The sequence below is a fragment of the Diceros bicornis genome, chromosome 12 (genome assembly GCF_020826845.1).
Source record: "Diceros bicornis minor isolate mBicDic1 chromosome 12, mDicBic1.mat.cur, whole genome shotgun sequence".
In the NCBI taxonomy this organism is placed as follows: Eukaryota; Metazoa; Chordata; class Mammalia; order Perissodactyla; family Rhinocerotidae; genus Diceros; species Diceros bicornis.
Genome location: NC_080751.1, coordinates 18,973,130 through 18,992,266, shown reverse-complemented (window position 1 = coordinate 18,992,266; position 19,137 = coordinate 18,973,130). Strand labels below are relative to the sequence as shown.

Below are 19,137 nucleotides of genomic sequence, written 5' to 3'. Positions count from 1 at the left end.
ATTAAAGGAGAAATCAAAAACTATCTGGAAACAAACGAAAATGATAACATGCCATATCAAACCATATGGGACGCAGCAAAAGCGGTCCTGAGAGGGAAACTCATAGCGATACAAGCCCACCTTAACAAACAAGAAAAAGCCCTAATAGGCAACCTTAAATTACACCTAACAGAACTAGAAAAAGAAGAACAAACAAAGCCCAAAGCCAGCAGAAGGAGAGAAATAATAAAAATCAGAGCAGAAATAAATGATATTGAGACCAAAAAAACAGTAGAAAGGATTAATGAAACAAAGAGTTGGTTCTTCGAGAAGATAAACAAAATAGACAAACCCTTAGCCAGGCTAACTAAGAAAAAAAGAGAAAAGGTTCAAGTAAATAAAATTAGAAATGAAAGAGGAGAAATTACAACGGATACCATGGAAATACAGAGGATTATAAGAGAATACTATGAGAAATTATATGCCAACAAATTGGACAATCTAGAAGAAATGGATAAATTCTTAGACTTATACAACCTCCCAAAATTGAACCAAGAAGAAATGGAGAATCTGAATAGACCAATCACAAGTAAAGAGATTGAAATAGTAATCAAAAACCTCCCAAAAAATAAAAGTCCAGGACCAGATGGCTTCTCCAGTGAATTTTACCAAACATTCAAAGAAGATTTAATACCCATCCTCCTCAAACTATTCCAAAAAATAGAGGAAGATGGAACACTTCCTGAATCATTCTACGAGGCCAACATCACCCTGATACCGAAACCAGACAAAGACAATACAAAGAAAGAAAATTACAGGCCAATATCGCTGATGAACATTGATGCAAAAATCCTCAACAAAATATTGGCAAACCGAATACAACAATATATTAAAAAGATCATACACCATGATCAAGTGGGATTTATACCAGAGACGCAGGGATGGTTCAACATCCGCAAATCAATCAACGTGATACATCACATCAACAAAACAAAGAATAAAAACCACATGATCATCTCAATAGACGCAGAGAAGGCATTTGACAAGATACAACATCCATTTATGATAAAAACTCTCAATAAATTGGGAATAGAAGGAAAGTACCTCAACATAATAAAGGCCATATATGACAAACCCACAGCTAACATCATACTCAACGGGGAAAGACTGAAAGCCATTCCTCTGAGAACAGGAACGAGGCAGGGCTGCCCACTCTCACCACTCCTGTTCAACATAGTGCTGGAGGTTTTGGCCAGAGCAATTAGGCAAGAAAAAGGAATAAAAGGAATCCAAATAGGTAACGAAGAAGTGAAACTCTCACTATTTGCAGATGACATGATTGTATATATAGAAAACCCTAAAGAATCTGTTGGAAAACTGTTAGAAACAATCAACAACTACAGCAAAGTTGCAGGGTACAAAATCAATCTACAAAAATCAGTTGCATTTCTATATGCTAATAATGAACTAACAGAAAGAGAGCTCAAAAAGATAATACCATTTACAATTGCACCAAAAAGAATAAAATACCTAGGAATAAATCTTACCAAGGAGGTGAAGGACCTATACAATGAGAACTACAAGACATTATTGAGGGAAATCTACGATGACATAAAGAAATGGAAAGATATCCCATGCACGTGGATTGGAAGAATAAACATAGTTAAAATGTCTATTTTACCTAAAGCAATCTACAGATTCAATGCAATCCCAATCAGAATCCCAATGACATTCTTCACAGAAATAGAAAAAAGAATACTAAAATTTATATGGGGCAACAAAAGACCCCGAATAGCTAAAGAAATCCTAAAGAAAAAGAACAAAGCAGGAGGCATCACAATTCCTGACTTCAAAACATACTACAAAGCAATAGTAATCAAAACAGCATGGTACTGGTACAAAAACAGACACACAGATCAATGGAACAGAATTGAAAGCCCAGAAATAAAACCACACATATACGGACAGCTAATTTTCGACAAAGGTGCTAAGGACATGCAATGGAGAAAGGAAAGTCTCTTCAATAAATGGTGTTGGGAAAACTGGACATCCACATGCAAAAGAATGAAAGTGGACCATGTGCTATCGCCATACACAAAAATTAACTCAAAATGGATCAAAGACCTGAAGGTGAGACCTGAAACTATAAAACTCATAGAAGAAAATATAGGCAACACACTATTTGACATTGGGTTTAAAGGAATCTTTTCGGATGACATGCCTACCCAGACTAGGGAAACTAAAGAAAAAATAAACAAGTGGGACTTTATCAGACTAAAGAGCTTTTATAAGACAAATGAAATCAGAATCAAGATGAACAAACAACCAACCAGCTGGGAGAGAATATTTGCAAAACATACATCTGACAAGGGGTTGATCTCCATAATATATAAAGAACTCACACAATTGAACAACAAAAAAACAAACAACCCGATCAAAAAATGGGCAGAGGAAATGAACAGACACTTCTCCAAGGAAGATATACAGATGGCCAATAGGCACATGAAAAGATGCTCAACATCACTAATCATCAGGGAAATGCAAATCAAAACAACACTAAGATACCACCTCACGCCCGTTAGAATGGCTATAATCACCAAGACAAAAAACAACAAATGTTGGAGAGGATGTGGAGAAACAGGAACCCTCATACACAGCTGGTGGGAATGCAAATTGGTGCAGCCTCTATGGAAAACGGTATGGAGATTCCTCAAAGAATTAAAAATAGAGATGCCCTATGATCCAGCCATCCCACTACTGGGAATCTATCCAACGCACCTGAAATCAACAATCCAAAGAGGCTTATGCACCCCTATGTTCATTGCAGCATTATTCACCATAGCCAAGAAGTGGAAGCAACCTAAGTGTCCCTCGACTGACGATTGGATTAAGAAAATGTGGTATATATATACAATGGAATACTACTCAGCCATAAAAAAAGACAAAATCGTCCCATTTGCAACAACATGGATGGGCCTGGAGCGTATTATGTTAAGTGAAATAAGCCAGAAAGAGAAAGACAAACACTGTATGATCTCACTCATATGTGGAATATAAACCAACACATGGACAGAGAAAACTGGACTGTGGTTACCCGGGAAGTGGGGGTGGGGGGTGGGGGGTGGGCACAAGGGGTGAAGGGAGTCATATATGGGGTGAAGGACAAACAAAAATGTACAACCCAAAATCTCACAATGTTAGAAACCATTAAAATATCAATAAAAATGTAAAAAAAAAAAAAAAAAAAAAAAAAAAAAAAAAAAAAAAAAAAAAAAAAAAAAAAAAAAAAAACTTACTGAATTGCATACTTAAAATTGGTGAATTTTATTACATGTAAATTATACCTTGGTAAAGCTAATTTTTAGAATCCTTGAGAGAAGAAAGGCCAGATTATAATTTGAAAAGCCCCTACAAGGGATTTTGAAATGCATCTTCTCTCTAATCACTGATGGCTGTACCATACCTAGTATATACTCTAGAGCAGTTTCCTTTTTCCCAACCCTAGGAATCAAAGCTGACATACTCCAAAGAAGGTTATGGTTTTCCTTTTCTTTATCTACCATTACAAGAGTACTATCAAAATTGCTGTTTTGAAATTATTTAGGATTTGTATGAAACAATGTCTTCTGAGTCCTTTACACGATCACTCAATATTAAATTTACAAGTAGTTACAAGGTTCTTGGTTGCAACTTATGATCCAATAAACCCAAGCACAGACCTTTAAGTAGTTCCTTCGATTGGCTCTATACATCTGCACTGTTAGCAAAGCCTTTTTTTCCAAATGAAAGGACCATGCAAAGGAATCAACCTGATCTATAAGCCATGTCATGGGGACTGCTTTAGGAAAGAGTTCACAGGTTCTGTCCTTAAAAGAAGGAAAAAGCTGAAATAGGAGTTTCAAACATTATTATACATGCTTTGCCATTTAAGTTACTTTCCTTGGGACAATTTCAACTTGTCAACGTCCAAAATAAAATATGATACCCAGAACTGAACACAATATCCCAAATATAGTCTGACTTGTTCAAGGTACAAAGACTGTTACCTCTCTTGAGCTGGACACTCTGACTCAAAGTTTGATTGACTTTTTTGAGCGCTGCATCATATCCAACACGAATAACTGAAAGGTCAGATTCTCCTACCCCATAATTGTGCTATTCATTTAAAAAATTTAAATACAAGGCTTCATATTTGTTCCTGTTCAATTTTGTCTTATTTGCTTTAACCTATCATTCCCGTCTCATGAAACTTTTTGAATTTCCCTGAATTTTGCCATCCAACATATAAGCAATTCCTCCCATCTGAAAAACTCATAATTATCTTTATTAACGTTGCTGATAAAAAAAGTATTGAATAAATATGCCAACTACAGAGATACAGAGACCTTTTACATGTCACTAGAGACAGGTTTACACCTGTGAAAGAAATGCTTACATTTGTCTTGTCCAGAAGGATAATAAGAAACATGTCAAATGCCTCCCTGAAGTAAGATACACTACTGTTTATTCATTCATTCAATCAGTTACTCATTCATTCAACAAATATTTGAACACTTGCTGAGTACCAGACACTGTACTAAGCACTAGGGATACAATGATGAGTAAGACAGACTGGTCTCCGTCCTCGTGAAGCTTACATTCTAGCTTAGAGCAAAAACATTCTCTGTCAAAACAACAAAAATAAGATTAATTTTGCTTAACTGAAGAGAATAAATTCTGTGAACCCAAGAAATAGGCTACTTTCAAAAGACTACTTTGAAAAGGGCTTTTGCCAACTGAATATCAGATAGAAATAATCCCCAACCAACCTCTAACTGAATTAATTAGGGCTTTTTCACTTTTACATTTTTAAAAATACACAATATGTGAACTCATACCTCATATAAACATTTCAACCTAGACATGTAAAGTGAAAATGCCTCTTGACCACTCCTCCCAAATGCACTGTTATCAGTTTGGAGTGCATTCTTCCACACCTTTTTGTCAGTGCATTTTTTTTGTTTTGTGGTTTTTGTTTTTATATACATAATAATCATATTATACCCACTTTTCTGCAACTTGCTTTCTTTACTTAACAGTATGTCTTAGAAGTCATTCTATGACAGTAAATATGGGTTCTCCTCATCCTTTTTTACTATTTGCAGACTATAGACAGAGAACGTTTACCTAACTCTTCCTACTGATGAATATTTAGGTTATTTATAACTGGTTACCATTACCAACAAGGCTACAATGAACATCCTTGCACACAGCTTGGGTACATATGCAGGCATTCTCTAAGGTAGTGTTTTTCAAACCCACTAGTAAGTTGTGAAATCAACTATGTAGTGACCAGGACCTTATTAATAAAATAAAACAGAACAGAATAAAATAAAAAGAACAAGAAAGGAAATTTAAGAAGGCATTACACATTGTAAGGGTGAAAACTGTCCCATCAAACATCTGTTTCATACTACACACACATGTATGTGTGTATATGTACATATATATGTGTGTATATTACATATATATGTATATCTGTGTATATACACATATCTGTGTACGTGTGTGTCTGTGCGTGTAGTGGGTCATAATATAAAACACTCCTCCAGTGTGGCTTGCATCAAAAAGTGTGAAAAACAAATGCTCTATAAGGTATATTCTAAGAAGTAGCATGTTAAGGTCAAAGGAAACATGCATTTTTACTAATAAGAAGTTTTAAAAACCATTCCTGACATAAGTATACATCTGCGTCCCCTAAATGAGAATAAAATGGCTGTATGTATAGAATTAGTTATCTAAGCTTTATTTTCCAAATATCCTTGGCAATCAGTATCAGGCTTAGGTTACCAAAAACTTCAATTGTTGCTGACTCTACCATTTCTTATGATAAATAATTTCTCTAGCTGTAAGTTAAAAAGAGGTTCATTCCAACAGTTTCATCATTTGTGCTTTATCATCTGACATACATTTAACATGCATTTATCTAGTAAATTTTAAAACTGTCTTCACTGACTAGTTTTTAAAAAATCATGCCATATCTGATATCTATTATGCCATATCTGATATCTATTATTATTTATAGTTCTGAGTGGAATATTTCAGAAATAACTTCATTTTGAAACATCTAGAAATTTAAGTATCCTTAAGAATAAAATGAGCAAGTTTTCATTGCTTTTTAAAAACAGAGTTTTAAAGATTTAGAATGGAAATTTACCATATTATCATTTTGATGGATTTTTTTTCTTAAGTAAAAATATAAATTCTTATTTAGCCATGCTACAGATCTCTCAAATACAACACTTTTCAGGAGAAGGGTTTCCTAATATCAATTCTTATTTTTCTTTATCTCTTACCTGAAAAGAAAATAAAGTATTCTCTACACTGAAAAAATGCACTGCACATAAAAATGCAATAGCTAGATATTGGCTGCCTTAACACCAAAGTCGGTTATTTATGTTTCTTGGTAAAAGCAAATGAAAAATAGTAATATACCTAGCCAGAGGGGAGCGAAATGCTGCAGCTGGTGTGGGAAAATCCATGGTCCTTGTTTCAAGAACTGGTTTTCCTGGAATAAACTTTAAACTGTTGGGATTTGGGGTATCTTGTGTTTGAATAAACATGTATCTCACTAAAAGAGAAAAAAGAAGAAAGAATGTTATTCCAGAAAAAAGAGTAGTTAACAAGTTTAGGGACTTTGAAGTGCTCATTTTCAGAGAACCAAAAGAAGAAACATTAGAAAAAAGAAAAGGCTTTATTCCTCAAGGTGACAAAATAAGAATTTTTAAAGACAAGAGAGAAATTTACCAATATATTTAGGATAACTGCACTGAATTTTATATGAATATTGACTCTTTAGATAGTTTTGTTACTCAGCAGCTTCTAGCAATATCCTACACTTAAGGAGGAAGGCATAATATAATTCAGGAGTCTTATATGTATTCAATTTGGTGACTTAGTACCAATGGCTATCACAATCATAAATCATCATCACTGAGATATTAATACAGTAAAATGTTACATTCTCTTCTTTCCAAAGTGCTACCACTCTTTTAAAGACAAAAAATTTATAACAACAACTAATATTTATGGTGTGCTTACTTATTACATGCCAGAGACAGGGTCCTTTAATGTGCTATAAATGTATTTAAGCTTTAAGTGTATTTAAGCTTTTAACAACCCTATGAAGAAGATACTATTATTCCCATTTAACAGATGAAGAAATTGAGGCTTAGAGTTAAGTAACTTGCCCAGAGGTACAGAGTTAGTGACATTAAAAATTATCACGTAAGTGGGAATCTATGTGAATTACTTTCTGGAATATTTTTAGATTATCTTTACAGTTTCTTCTCGGGCCATGATTATACTGAGAATGAATTCATTACAGCAATAAAGAAAGAACAGAATCTTTAATTTCCTACCTTGCTATTATGATAACAGCTTGTAGGACAAAAGGATAGTACTGGGGTTTTAACAGCTTTAAAACTATTAAGCAGGCCCTGATTATTTATTATGAAAATAAACATTCTGACCAAAAAAAACAATAATTCTCATCTTAGAACAGTATATTCAGACAGGTTAATTTACTGAGTAATTATCATGTGCTGGGCATGGTGCTAAGCACTCTATGTAAATTACATCATTTAGTCCTTATATCCTGCCAAGGAGGCAGTGTTTTAATCTTATTTTATAAATGAGGAAACTGAAGCTCAAAGTCACTCAGCTAGTTAAGTGATCCAGCCAGGATTCAAGCCCAGCCAATTTTCCAGCACTGACTTGCTTAACCACTGTGCATACTGCCACTCCATACTTATAAGCGCCAAGAATAACAGGAAATGTATTTAAGATCAGTCTTCCTATCTTGTCACAATCCTCATACCACATATCTTAAGAAAGATAGTAAAATATCAAAAATCAACAGTTTTATTTTAAATTAGAAAGAGATTAAATTTGGCAAAACATCTGGTTGGTATAGAAGTGCTTTTCTTAACCATTACAAGAGAAGATTCTAATTTGACAGCTGAGAGTTGTTTTTGCACTTCACCATGTAGTTCCAGCTAACTGATGTTGAGTCATTTCATTGGTGAAGTAGAAATTGAAACTAAATTCCTATACATTTTGCTTAAGTCACTGTCCTATAAAGATATCAGTTGGTGACTTGGCGACCAGGCAAAGCCTAAAAAAGAGAAAAATTAAAAATGATAACCTCCACGTCCAAGTACTCGATTTAAAATATTTATACCTCTAACCAATAAATTCCTCTGAAAATCTGCGTTACAAGAGAATCATTTTTCAGATGGAACATTAAAGAAAGGGCTGCTACCACTTTCTATAAAGACAACAAGGTTCTTTCAACCCTGGTACTGACCAATCATTTCGTGGTCTTTCTTAATAATTTATTGGTAACTAAAATCTCTGCACTCATTAGGTACTCTATCAATATTTGAAGAATTAAATCTGGCTTTATTCTACTCAATTCACTTGTGTAAAACTATACATGCAGAAAGAAAATTTTTTTAAATATTTGAAGGTAAGAACTATAAATGTAAACAAAATTTAAGACAGCATAATCTATATATACTATCTGAAGTAGAAAATATGATAATATATGACATCATTACATAAATTTTCTCTTTTGACAATTAACAAAGCTATTTGAAAAGAATAATCTGACTAGGTATTAACAAAATAATTCCAATTATAGTCTAAATTGGGTTTAATTAGGTTTTTCAAAAATGACTCCCATGTCCATCATCCAGAAAGATGCCCCTAAAAGTGTTATAAAGGTTACAGTAGGATAGAGAGACTGATCTAAAATAATTTTTCCTATTATGCTTGGTACTAATAGGTAACAGATAAATAGGTAGGTATAAGTTCCCCCCAAAATAAAGATTAACAGTGCTTACAGTCCATACCAAAAACTAAAATCAGCGGGTTTCCAATTTGAAAAGCCTAGATGACCAAATAATTCAGTCCACAAAATTTAAAAGTCCAATTAGGGGCTGGCCCCGTGGCTTAGCGGTTAAGTGCGCATGCTCCGCTGCTGGCGGCCCGGGTTCAGATCCCGGGCGTGCACTGACCCACCGCTTGTCCAGCCATGCTGAGGCCGAGTCCCACATACAGCAACTAGAAGGATGTGCACCTGTGACATACAACTATCTACTGGGGCTTTGGGGAGAAAAAGGGGGAAAAAAAAAGGAGGAAGATTGGCAATAGATGTTAGCTCAGGGCCAGTCTCCCTCAGCAAAAAGAGGAGGATTGGCACAATGTTAGCTCAGGGCTGATCTTCCTCACAAAAAATAAATAAATAAATAAATAAATAAATAAATAAATAAATAAATAAATAAATAAATAAAAGTCCAATTAAAGTAGCTTAACATGCTGAGTTACTCCATATTTATGCCTAAATTATTCTATGATTCAAGGAGACAGGCAAGGCACTCCTGTTCTTGCCCCAGTGTACAGGGGAAGTGAGGTCTCTACCCAATCCAACTCATGCCTATAGCCAGAGTCAGTCACCTTCCAGAGTAAGGCCACAGGAGACATTCAAGGTAGTGATGGAAATGGAGATGGGCCAAGAGCTGAATCTAAACTCTTACAGCTTCATAAGCACATATAGATGGGCATTTACACATACACACACACACACACACACACACACACACACTCACTCACACTCTCCTCCCAAGGTTCCCGAACCACATGACAGTGGTCACATTTCAATAATTTTCAAATTCTATCTTCATACCTATTTCCAATATTAAAGAAAATAAAGGTATATAACATCAGAAAGATTGTCAACAAAACCATACTGATTAATTTTGACAAAAAAAGAAAAACTACATTCAAAGTACTATGGTCTAGGGCCGGCCCCATGGCTTAGCAGTTAAGTGCGTGTGCTCCGCTGCTGGCAGCCCGGGTTCAGATCCCGGGCACGCACCGACGCACCGCATCTCCGGCCATGCTGAGGCCGAGTCCCACATACAGCAACTAGAAGCATGTGCAACTACAACATACAACTATCTACTGGGGCTTTGGGGGGAAAAATAAATAATTAAATAAATAAATAAAATTAATTAAAAAAAAAAAGTACTATGGTCTAAGGCCTAGATGAAAGCTAGAAATTTAGTGATTTTAGGGGTATTCTTATCAAAAGAAGGAGGGCAACAGATAGCAACTAGACTTTTGGTGGTGAACACAATCCAGAGGTCGACATACAATGATGTACACCTGAAATTTACATGTTATAAACCAATGTGACCTCAATAAAAAATATATATATATTAATTCTTCCAAAAAAAAAGGGCAAAAGCTTAAAATACATATGATTCTTTGAAACACAAACCCATTTGTAACTTCTTTTCACAATATTTTCATTTCAGAAATCATTTATTGAGCAACTCTATGTTCCAAAAGAATGTGTTACACAAGATACTGAGATTTCATAGATATACTGAACACTGTGCTCAGGATTCTCAAAATTTAATACTAATGATATGTGTAAGCAAATAATTACAGTAAAGTGTGATGGTATGATAGAAATAAATGCTATGTTCTTTTTTATAGCCATCTGAATAGAAAATTCATAAAGTCTCATCTTTTATGACCCACAAATTTCATTCAAGCAGTTTAATTAGCTTCTGAAACACAATTTGCTCTAAAAAAGGTGAAATTCTTACCTGTGTTACATAAGGTTGCAGGTAGTGGGAAAAGTAGTCTTTGTACAAACTGATGCAGAGGCTGTTTCTTAATGGTGTATGTATTCATCATATGACAGAATCTACATTTAAAAACAAATAAAAATGACATTTTAAGACAATATTTTAAGCTCAGTTTCTACTTTTCATACATTAAAAAAACCATAATGACAATAATAACAAAGCCAAATTTTCATTTTCCATCCACATTATTTCCACTTCCTTAGGCAAGCAATATCTACAAACAATTTAAAAACAACAGCTCAAGGGGGAATTTATAGCCTTGATAACTACACAGGACAGTACAATATCCAGTATAAAAAACAGAAATGCATCTACATTAGTGATTTATAACCTGGAGTCCCAGATTCTTAGCTATGCACTAAGGAGGCAAAGAACCAGAAACTGTTTTTCCCTTCTTTTTAAATTTTTAAAAATTAGGTTAATAGAGTCACATGGTTCAAAATTCAAAGGGAGCAAAAGCAAATACAGTGAAAAGTCTCCCTCTTTTTCCGTCTCTACCACCATGTTTCCTGGGAAAGAAATAACCTATACTATTTGTTTTGAAAGGCACTTCAATACTTCAGAAAGTCTATTAGAAAGTGCACTATTCTCCTCCAAACTGCTAAAGAAGCCAACAATTCAGATTGGAAACATATTAAGCCAGTGTTGTAACTTTGGTTATTTCACTCTGATAGAGAAGTGCTGACTGGCTATTTTTTCATGGCTTTGACAAATTAAAAACCAAAGCAGAAGAGAAAAACAAATATTAATGGAAAAAGAAATAAAAGGAGACTTTAGTAGTGAAAAATTTTAGAAATCTGATACATTACTTTAAAATCCAGTTTACTTTAAAATTCTATTGCTAGCCATTACAATTTTCATTTCACAGGAGTCATTAAGGAACTTTAAGCATATATATGACCACTTTTTTAAAAAACATTCCTCTGATTATTTACACCTGCAAACTCACTAAGGGGAGAGAATGTCTTCACTTCATGTGTCCCTAGCAGCTAGCATGACGGCCTCAGTTCCTCATCTCTAAAGTGAAGTTAATACTCACAGCTACCTCATGAAGACTGTTACAAAGATGGATCCAGATAATCCATGTAAAGTGCTTAAAAGAGTGCTAGGCTTAACTGTTCAATAAACGTTAGCTATCACTATTATTATCATTACGGGATAGGCGCCCAATAATTACTTACCAGATGAAGTTCAAGGTTTGGGGAGAAAACATTTTTATCTATAGCTCACTGCCTAAATCTTGAATACCCTGGAATGTGGAAATACACTGCAAGACCAGTATTCTTGTCCCTTCAGCCCAGGGAAAAGGCAGCAGAATGGATAAATATTCTGCCAGAGATGGTTTTAAGTAATAAAAAAAGGTGAGTTAAATTATTCCAGGAAGACATCTACTCAAATATAAGAGGGGGAGACCGGAGGAGACTAACAAAAAATCCTTCTGCAAACTTAACTTTTTTAGGAAATGCATTTAAACTTCAAGAGCAGGGCCGGCCCCGTGGCTTAGCAATTAAGTGCAGATGCTCCGCTACTGGCAGCTCGGTTCAGATCCCGGGCGCGCACTGAGGCACCACTTCTCCGGCCATGCTGAGGCGGAGTCTCACATACAGCAACTAGAAGGATGTGCAACTATGACATACAACTATCTACTGGGGCTTTGGGGAGAAAAAGGGAAAAAAAGCAGGAGGATAGGCAATAGATGTTAGCTCAGGGCCAGTCTTCTTCAGCAAAAAGAGGACTGGCATAGGTGTTAGCTCAGGGCTGATCTTCCTCACAAAAAATAAATACATAAAATTCAAGAGCATCATTAGCACTAAAACTCCTAACACTCACAAAGTCAAACCCCATTTAGGCCCTTTTCTCCTTTTGTTCCAGAAGCACAACCAAGGCACAAAGCCTACTTAAGTCCTAAGTGCTTTTCACCTACCCAAGGTTGACAGATGTCATTGGGAGGCCAAACTCAAAGGCAGGTCTCATGGAAGGAGGAAAACCAAGGGAACAGAGCGGGGTTAGGTGGTGGGGAGGAAATCTAGGTCTGGATTCTCATCAGAGTTGCATCACTTAGAAGCTGTGTGACCTCAAACAGGGCACGTCCCCTTTCTGGCCCACATGGAGAAAATGACACAAGATATTCTCGCCCATTTTTGTAAGACATCTTGATTTTGTGTTTAAACAGCAGAGGAGAGGGACTGGCCAGTGGCACAGCGGTTAAAAGAGTGCCCTTCGTTTAGACACGGGGGGGGGGGGGGGGGGGGGGGTCGCTTGAGGTTGGATCCCCGGTGCCCACTAGCGCATAGCTTATCAAGCCATGCTGTGGCGGCATCCCATATAAAGCAGAGGAAGAAACAGAGGAAAATGGGTAGGGCTGTTAGCCCAGGGCCAACCTTCCTCAGGAAAAAGAGGAGGATTAGCATTGGATATTAGCTCAGGGCTGATCTTCCTCACACAAAAAAAAGGCAGAGGAGGGAATGTAGGTGGTGAAAGGGCTGCAGGGGTCACACAATTTAAAGAGCTCCTCCGTTTGGTCTCTACAGCCGGTTTCTCCGAGCCCCACCACAGGGGTTCAGGCACCAGGTCTCAGAACCTGGTACGAGGCACAGCAAACTCCGCCCGAACCGGGGCCTCACGGACAGCCGCCCACCTCAGGGATAAACCCCTAACTGCTGCGACGGGGGCGGACCCAAAGGCTCGGTCAGAGGCACTTCTCCCCACCCTGTTACAAAAAGGGTGGGCGGGGCGGTGACCGCTCCGCTGGCTAAGCCCAGCGGCACCGCTATACAGTGCTTCGGTCTCGTCACCTACCGCCTGCGCAGCACTGCGGCAACAGCCGCAGTTCCCCACCCCAGCCTGGCCGCCGCCGCCATCTTAGTCCAAGTGCGCAGGCGTGAGACAGGCCTTCCCCTTTCTCCGAGCCGCGGAAGCCCCGCGCAGGCGCAGGCCTGCCGGGAGCTGCGCAGGCCCCGTGAAGAGCGCACCCTACCGACCGTGGGCGGCGCTGCTGTGGATGCGCCTTGCTGTTTGCAACCAGCGTTGTGTAAGCTTGGACGCGGGTGCAGCGACGTAGAAATCCCTGCGATGTTTGCGCGGGGTGGGGGTGGGGGGGTCTTCCGTAACGCACGCAGGTCTCTGTACGCATGCGCAGAGCTGTACATTGCTTTTCCTACTTGCTGGATGCTGCGCTTGCACTGACTGATCGTGTGGTTAGAATGCTGTTCTCCACCCCTAAACCTGCCCTGTTGCCGCTTGTAGGATCCTGCTCATTCTCCAGGCCCAGCTCAGTGACTGCCTCAAAAGAGCCCCTGGAGCATCCTCTCTGAAAGTTCTCGCCTTCCTCCAGCGAGCTGCCTTTCTCCCACGGGCTGATATGGACCAATGTGTCTATGTTGGGCTGCACTTGTGGACTCGGTCATCTTGGACCAAGCCACATCGAGGACTCACCTAGTGCAGGGCTGCCCTTTGCTGTATAAACATGACTATTGACTAGTTTCCAGAGCAAAGTACAAAAGCTCATTAACTACTCTTCCAGAACTTCCCTGGGGTATTCAGCTTTCTCTGGGCCAGCGGTTCTCAAAGTGTGAACTGGAGGCAACAACAACGTGGGAACACGTTGGAAATGCAAATTATCAGGCCCCACCTTAGACCTACTGAATCACAATCTCTGGAGGTGGGGCTTGTTTTAACAAGCCTTCCAGGTGATTCTGATGCAGACTAAAGTTTGAGAACCATTGCTCTAGAAGATATACACAGAGTACTGGTTTCTAGAATGCAAGCAACATACCCGTTACTGGACAGGTTGAGGCCACACCCAAGAGAACCTTGGTGGTTTCTGTGACCTGGAGAGGCATGTAAGAGGCTGGATGGGGCTTCAGGCCCAGACACTGTAAGCAGGCCTAGCCTCCCCTGAGTGCAGTTTACACTCTCAAGGCCACATGTTGGCTTCCAACCACAGTCTCTCTTCACCCACCCATTCTAGACCTCAGTACAGTCCAAGGCTTGCCCCTTACTCTCTTCTAGACCTCGAATCAAGTGTAAAATGTAGCTTTTCCACCCAGGAACAGGCCCTGGTTAGGGAACAATCTTTCCTCTCTCTCTCCAGCTTCTCCCTCTCTTATCCATTCCTCCCATAAGAAAAATCCTGCCTTGCCCCAAGTCTCCTTCCAGCCACCACTCTTTACTTCCCTTCACAGTCAAATGGCATAAATGAGTTGTCTACACTTTTAATCTCTAGTTTTTCACCTCCCATTCCTCAAACCACTGAAACCCAGCTTCTGTGTCCCACCGTTTCCCGGGAGGGGGGCTGCTCTAGTCAAGACCACCCACAACGTCTATGTTGCTGTATCTGAAAGACTCTTCTTGGTTTGAGTTTTCTTGACCTCTGGAACATCGCATGCTGAGGATCTCTCCCTCCTCTTAACAATCTCATTCCCTGGCACCACAATTGCCAGTTTTTCCTACTACTTTTCTGGTTACTCCTTCTCTGTCTCCTTTTGTGGGATTTCATCTGCCCACCTGTTAAATGTTGGTGCATTTGGGGATCTTGTTCCAAGGCACTTTTCCCTTCCCACTCCTTTGTGATTAATTGACAAACTTCACTTCAGGGAGTTTATACCAATTAGCATTTCAATCAGCCACCAGAATATGTGTTTCTATCCCTTGCAAAAACTGGATTAAAAAAAAAAAAAACTTGGCCAATTATTGGTCATTTACATTAAGAGAAAAACAAAACAGGTTAGAAACATCATGTGTAGTATGATCCCATTTATCTAAAATTGTTTGTGTCTATGAGTGTGTGTGCTTGCACATGTGTGCATAGAGGTGTCTGAAATGCAGACTGCCAGCCTCTTCTCTTTTCCCTCCCTGGGCTGTTTTCAGTTCCTTAAATATGCCAAATTATTTCCCACCTCAGGGCCTTTGCATAAATTGTTACCTTTGCAGAGAATGTCTTTACCCCCCTTTTTTCTTGACTCCCTTGTACTGATTATGCCAGGTCTGGGCCTAACTATCCCTACCTTGGGGAGCCTTCCCTGACACCTTCCTTCATTCCCATCGAAATAGTCTCCTCTGTTGATTCTCTGTCAACACACCCTCTTCCTTTCCTTCATAGCACATTATCACAACTGAAAATTATGGATTTGGTTATCAATTTTTCTAATGATCCTTCCCCCTGCTATACTGTATACCTTTACGAGGGACATGTCTGTCTCTTTACTCTTGTATCCCCAGCACCTAGTAAAATGCCTAGCACATACTAGGTGCTCAAAAAGTATTGAGTGAATGAATGTAGTCACCTCAACCCTTTGTCAAATCCAATGCACTCGTTCAACCTGTGTGATGACTGTGTGGACAGAAAAAAGAGAGGGGCAGTAAGGCAAGTGTCGCCTGGCCCCATTTGCCCCTTACCTGGTACTGTGCCAAGGTAGGGTGCAGCAGCTTATGAAAAGGACTGTGTCCATTGGCACGTGAAACTGGGGACAGCAGCCAGATGGACAACCCAAGAGCAGACGTGGAACAGCCTTCTTTTTTTCCCCAAATATACTAGAGGGAGGGTGACTCTTTAGGAAAAAGAAAAACTACGACTTGAGATATCTGCACCTCTCTATTTATACCCCCTTCTTCCTCTCTCCGTCTCTATACCACAGACACACACACACACACATAAATACATTCACAATGAAAATTGATAGACAACTGATATTTTCCCGAATACTATTTTAGCAAAGATGTCAACTCTGTTTTAATTGTTGGCTAAGAAGAGTCCCAGACCATGTGACATGGACCAAAAAGTCATTTACTCATTCACCCATTCATTCATTCAATAACTATTTATTGAGTACTTTCTCGATACTATGGTGCTGGCCCCTACACTTTGTATTCGAGATTGAGGCAGACAATGCTAGATACCTTCCAATATTCACTTTCCCCTTCTTCTTTACTAGCAAACACTGATTTTGCTCAGGTAGCAATGTGTCCAATTTAAACAACCCATTTTTTAGCCTCCCTTACAACTAGGGGTGGTCACGTGGCACAGTTCCATCCAAGGAGACGAATGTGGAAGACTCCAGGAATGTCTGAAAAGGCTTTGCTTTCCTGCTGTAGGTGCTGACCCTTCCTCATTCTTGCATGGAGTTGGGAATGCTGGAGTCATGGCAGCCATGCTTCAACCATGACATCCCTAAGCATGAGCCAACAACGACCAGCAACCACCCTCTCCCAGATTTCTTGTTGCATGAAAAAAAAAAGTCAACCTTAAATTTGCTGATGCCACTGTTTAATTAGGTTTCCTGTTACTCACAGATGATCAAAATCCTTGATACAGGGATATAAAGATGAACAGAACAATTCCTGGTCTCAGGGAGCTCCCAGAGAAGAGATGTTGTAAATCAAAGGCAGCCCAGGGGAACAAAATGCTACATAAGGGCTATGTTGAGGGCACACTGGTGGCAGATGGGAGAAGTGAACAATGGTTCGAGGGTGAGAGGAGAGCCCAAGGAAGCTTCATATAGAGGAAATTCTTCGCCGAGTGTTTAAAGAAAAATAATTGTTAAGATGTTCCTGCCATGGATGTCAGTACCAGCGCAGAACTAGACCACCGGCATTAGCTCCTAGTTCTGCCACTTACTCTGTGGCCTCACTGGACTGTGAGCTCCTCCACATGGGCATGCATGTTTATCTTCTTCTTGATTTTATTCCCAGTGCTTGGCATTTAAGAGATGCTCAAAATATACTTGCTGAATTGAAACCTCTCTGAAATTCCATAGAACCCATCACCTTCTAACATATATAATTTATTGCTTTATTATGCTAATTATTTATTGTCAGTTTCCCCCCTCGAGAATATACACCCTACGAGGGTAGGGATCTTTGCCTACATTGGTAACTGATGTATCTCGCGTGCCTAGAACAGTGCCTGGCACATAGTAAGTACTCAATAAATACTTGTTGAATGAATGAGCCCTAACTTTCCCAGTCCGTAAAATGTAGATAACAATACCTACCAAAAATGGTTGAGTGGTTTAGAGAAAATGCACTTCAAGTCTTGCACTAAGCTTGTCATGTGGGTAAGCTGTATGATGCTGTTGTCTTCTACTCCTGTAAAACTTTGAGACCCATTCCTGACACATCTACAAGGGGTGACATCTGAGGTCGGCCACCTAGTCTGTGTTCTTCCTAGAACTGAGACAGGTTTGAGTATTTCTGGGGAGCCAGTGTGGCAGGTCCAGCAGGTAAATATTTACCTGAGGCACTGAGAAACCTCCCGGGAAAGAATTTGTCCTGAGGAAGAATTCCTCTCCTGGGGAAAAAAAGTCAGTATTCAAAAGTTTGATCCAAGGTCAGTGAGCCCTGCTGCTCTGACCATCCTTGGACCAACACCTGTGGACTCTGCCTGAGGCCCAGGGAGAGGGCTTGAAACCGAGGTGACACACAAAATAAGAGAGCTGTCCTGTGAAAGCATCTGAGACTGCGTGAGCCCTGAGCCCCACGTCATGCTGCTTTATAACCAGGGAAAAGAGAGTGTGACCAGTGGAGCACAATTAAGCACTCACTGGATGCTGGCCCGAAGCAGGCTGCAGCAGCCCCCATCTGGACAGGACAAGTGGGAGGACATTACTCTGCGGGTGCCTTGCCCTTCTGGGGCTGATTTGGCAGCAAGCAGTGAAGCAACTGAAGAAGTAAATACATAAATGGTAACAGAACAGAATCTGTTCCAAGCCCATGTGATCCCAGGAATAGGGGGGGAGAGATGCAGGCTGTTGGAATCCACAGAGAAAGTGGGAGCAGACGGAGAAACATTGTCTTGTGACCCTACTTTTACCCAGAGATTGATGAAGGTCTCAAGAAACAGGTTACACAGGTGACGATAGAGATGATACCTTCTAATTATCACTCTAATTCTATATAGCCCTCTCCACACTGCCTTTGGTTTGTTGGTTGAGAGAGAAAAAAAAAATCTGTTCCTCTTTCTTAGATATGCTGGAATAAAAGCAAAATTCCTAATTTAGTATTTCCCCCAGTTGCTCTGCAAATTTTGCAGCTCCTCTGCTATTTAATACTCAATAGTTTACACCAACAACCACCAAAACCTTGGCTTCCTTCATCAAACTGCACCTGTCCCCTTTCACCTCTAAAGCCAGGAAGGAGTCCTTAGATTTGAGATCGAAGAGGAAGATATCTGGTCATTTGGGTTTATTGCTGTGTATCTGTAGCCGTAGGGACACTGCTTCTGGCCACACAGATTGTGCCCTGCATAACCCTAGGGGCCACAGTAACACGGGCTGCAACCCTGTAGCCAATACATAAATGAATGGGTGTGGCTGTGTCCCAATATGGCTTTATTTATGGACACTAACATTTTCATCTCATGTAATTTTCATGTGTCATGAAATATTATTATTCTGATTTTTTTCAGCCATCGGAAAATGTAAAAACCTTTCTTACTGTGGCCTGGATTTATCCCACAGGC

The 19,137-nt window shown here is 39.4% G+C and overlaps 1 protein-coding gene across 5 annotated transcripts in view; it reads right to left on the bottom strand.

Annotated features, from left to right (window-relative positions):
* NFU1 (NFU1 iron-sulfur cluster scaffold) overlaps nt 1-13,567 on the bottom strand; it is a 31,117-nt gene extending 17,550 nt beyond the window's left edge. For 2 of the 5 annotated variants that reach the window (XM_058551043.1, XM_058551045.1), the window contains exons 1-3: nt 13,479-13,567; nt 10,638-10,738; nt 6,454-6,589 (exon numbers count right to left, since the gene is read on the bottom strand). In XM_058551043.1, the coding sequence (XP_058407026.1) occupies nt 6,454-6,589; nt 10,638-10,738; nt 13,479-13,540 (299 nt within the window). In that variant the 5' untranslated portion in view covers nt 13,541-13,567. Of the gene's footprint in view, nt 1-6,453; nt 6,590-8,002; nt 8,135-10,637; nt 10,739-12,603; nt 12,895-13,478 lie in introns of those variants that run through there. The other 3 variants (XM_058551046.1, XM_058551044.1, XM_058551047.1) reach the window with 3 other exon arrangements.
* Nucleotides 13,568-19,137: the final 5,570 nt, after the last annotated feature.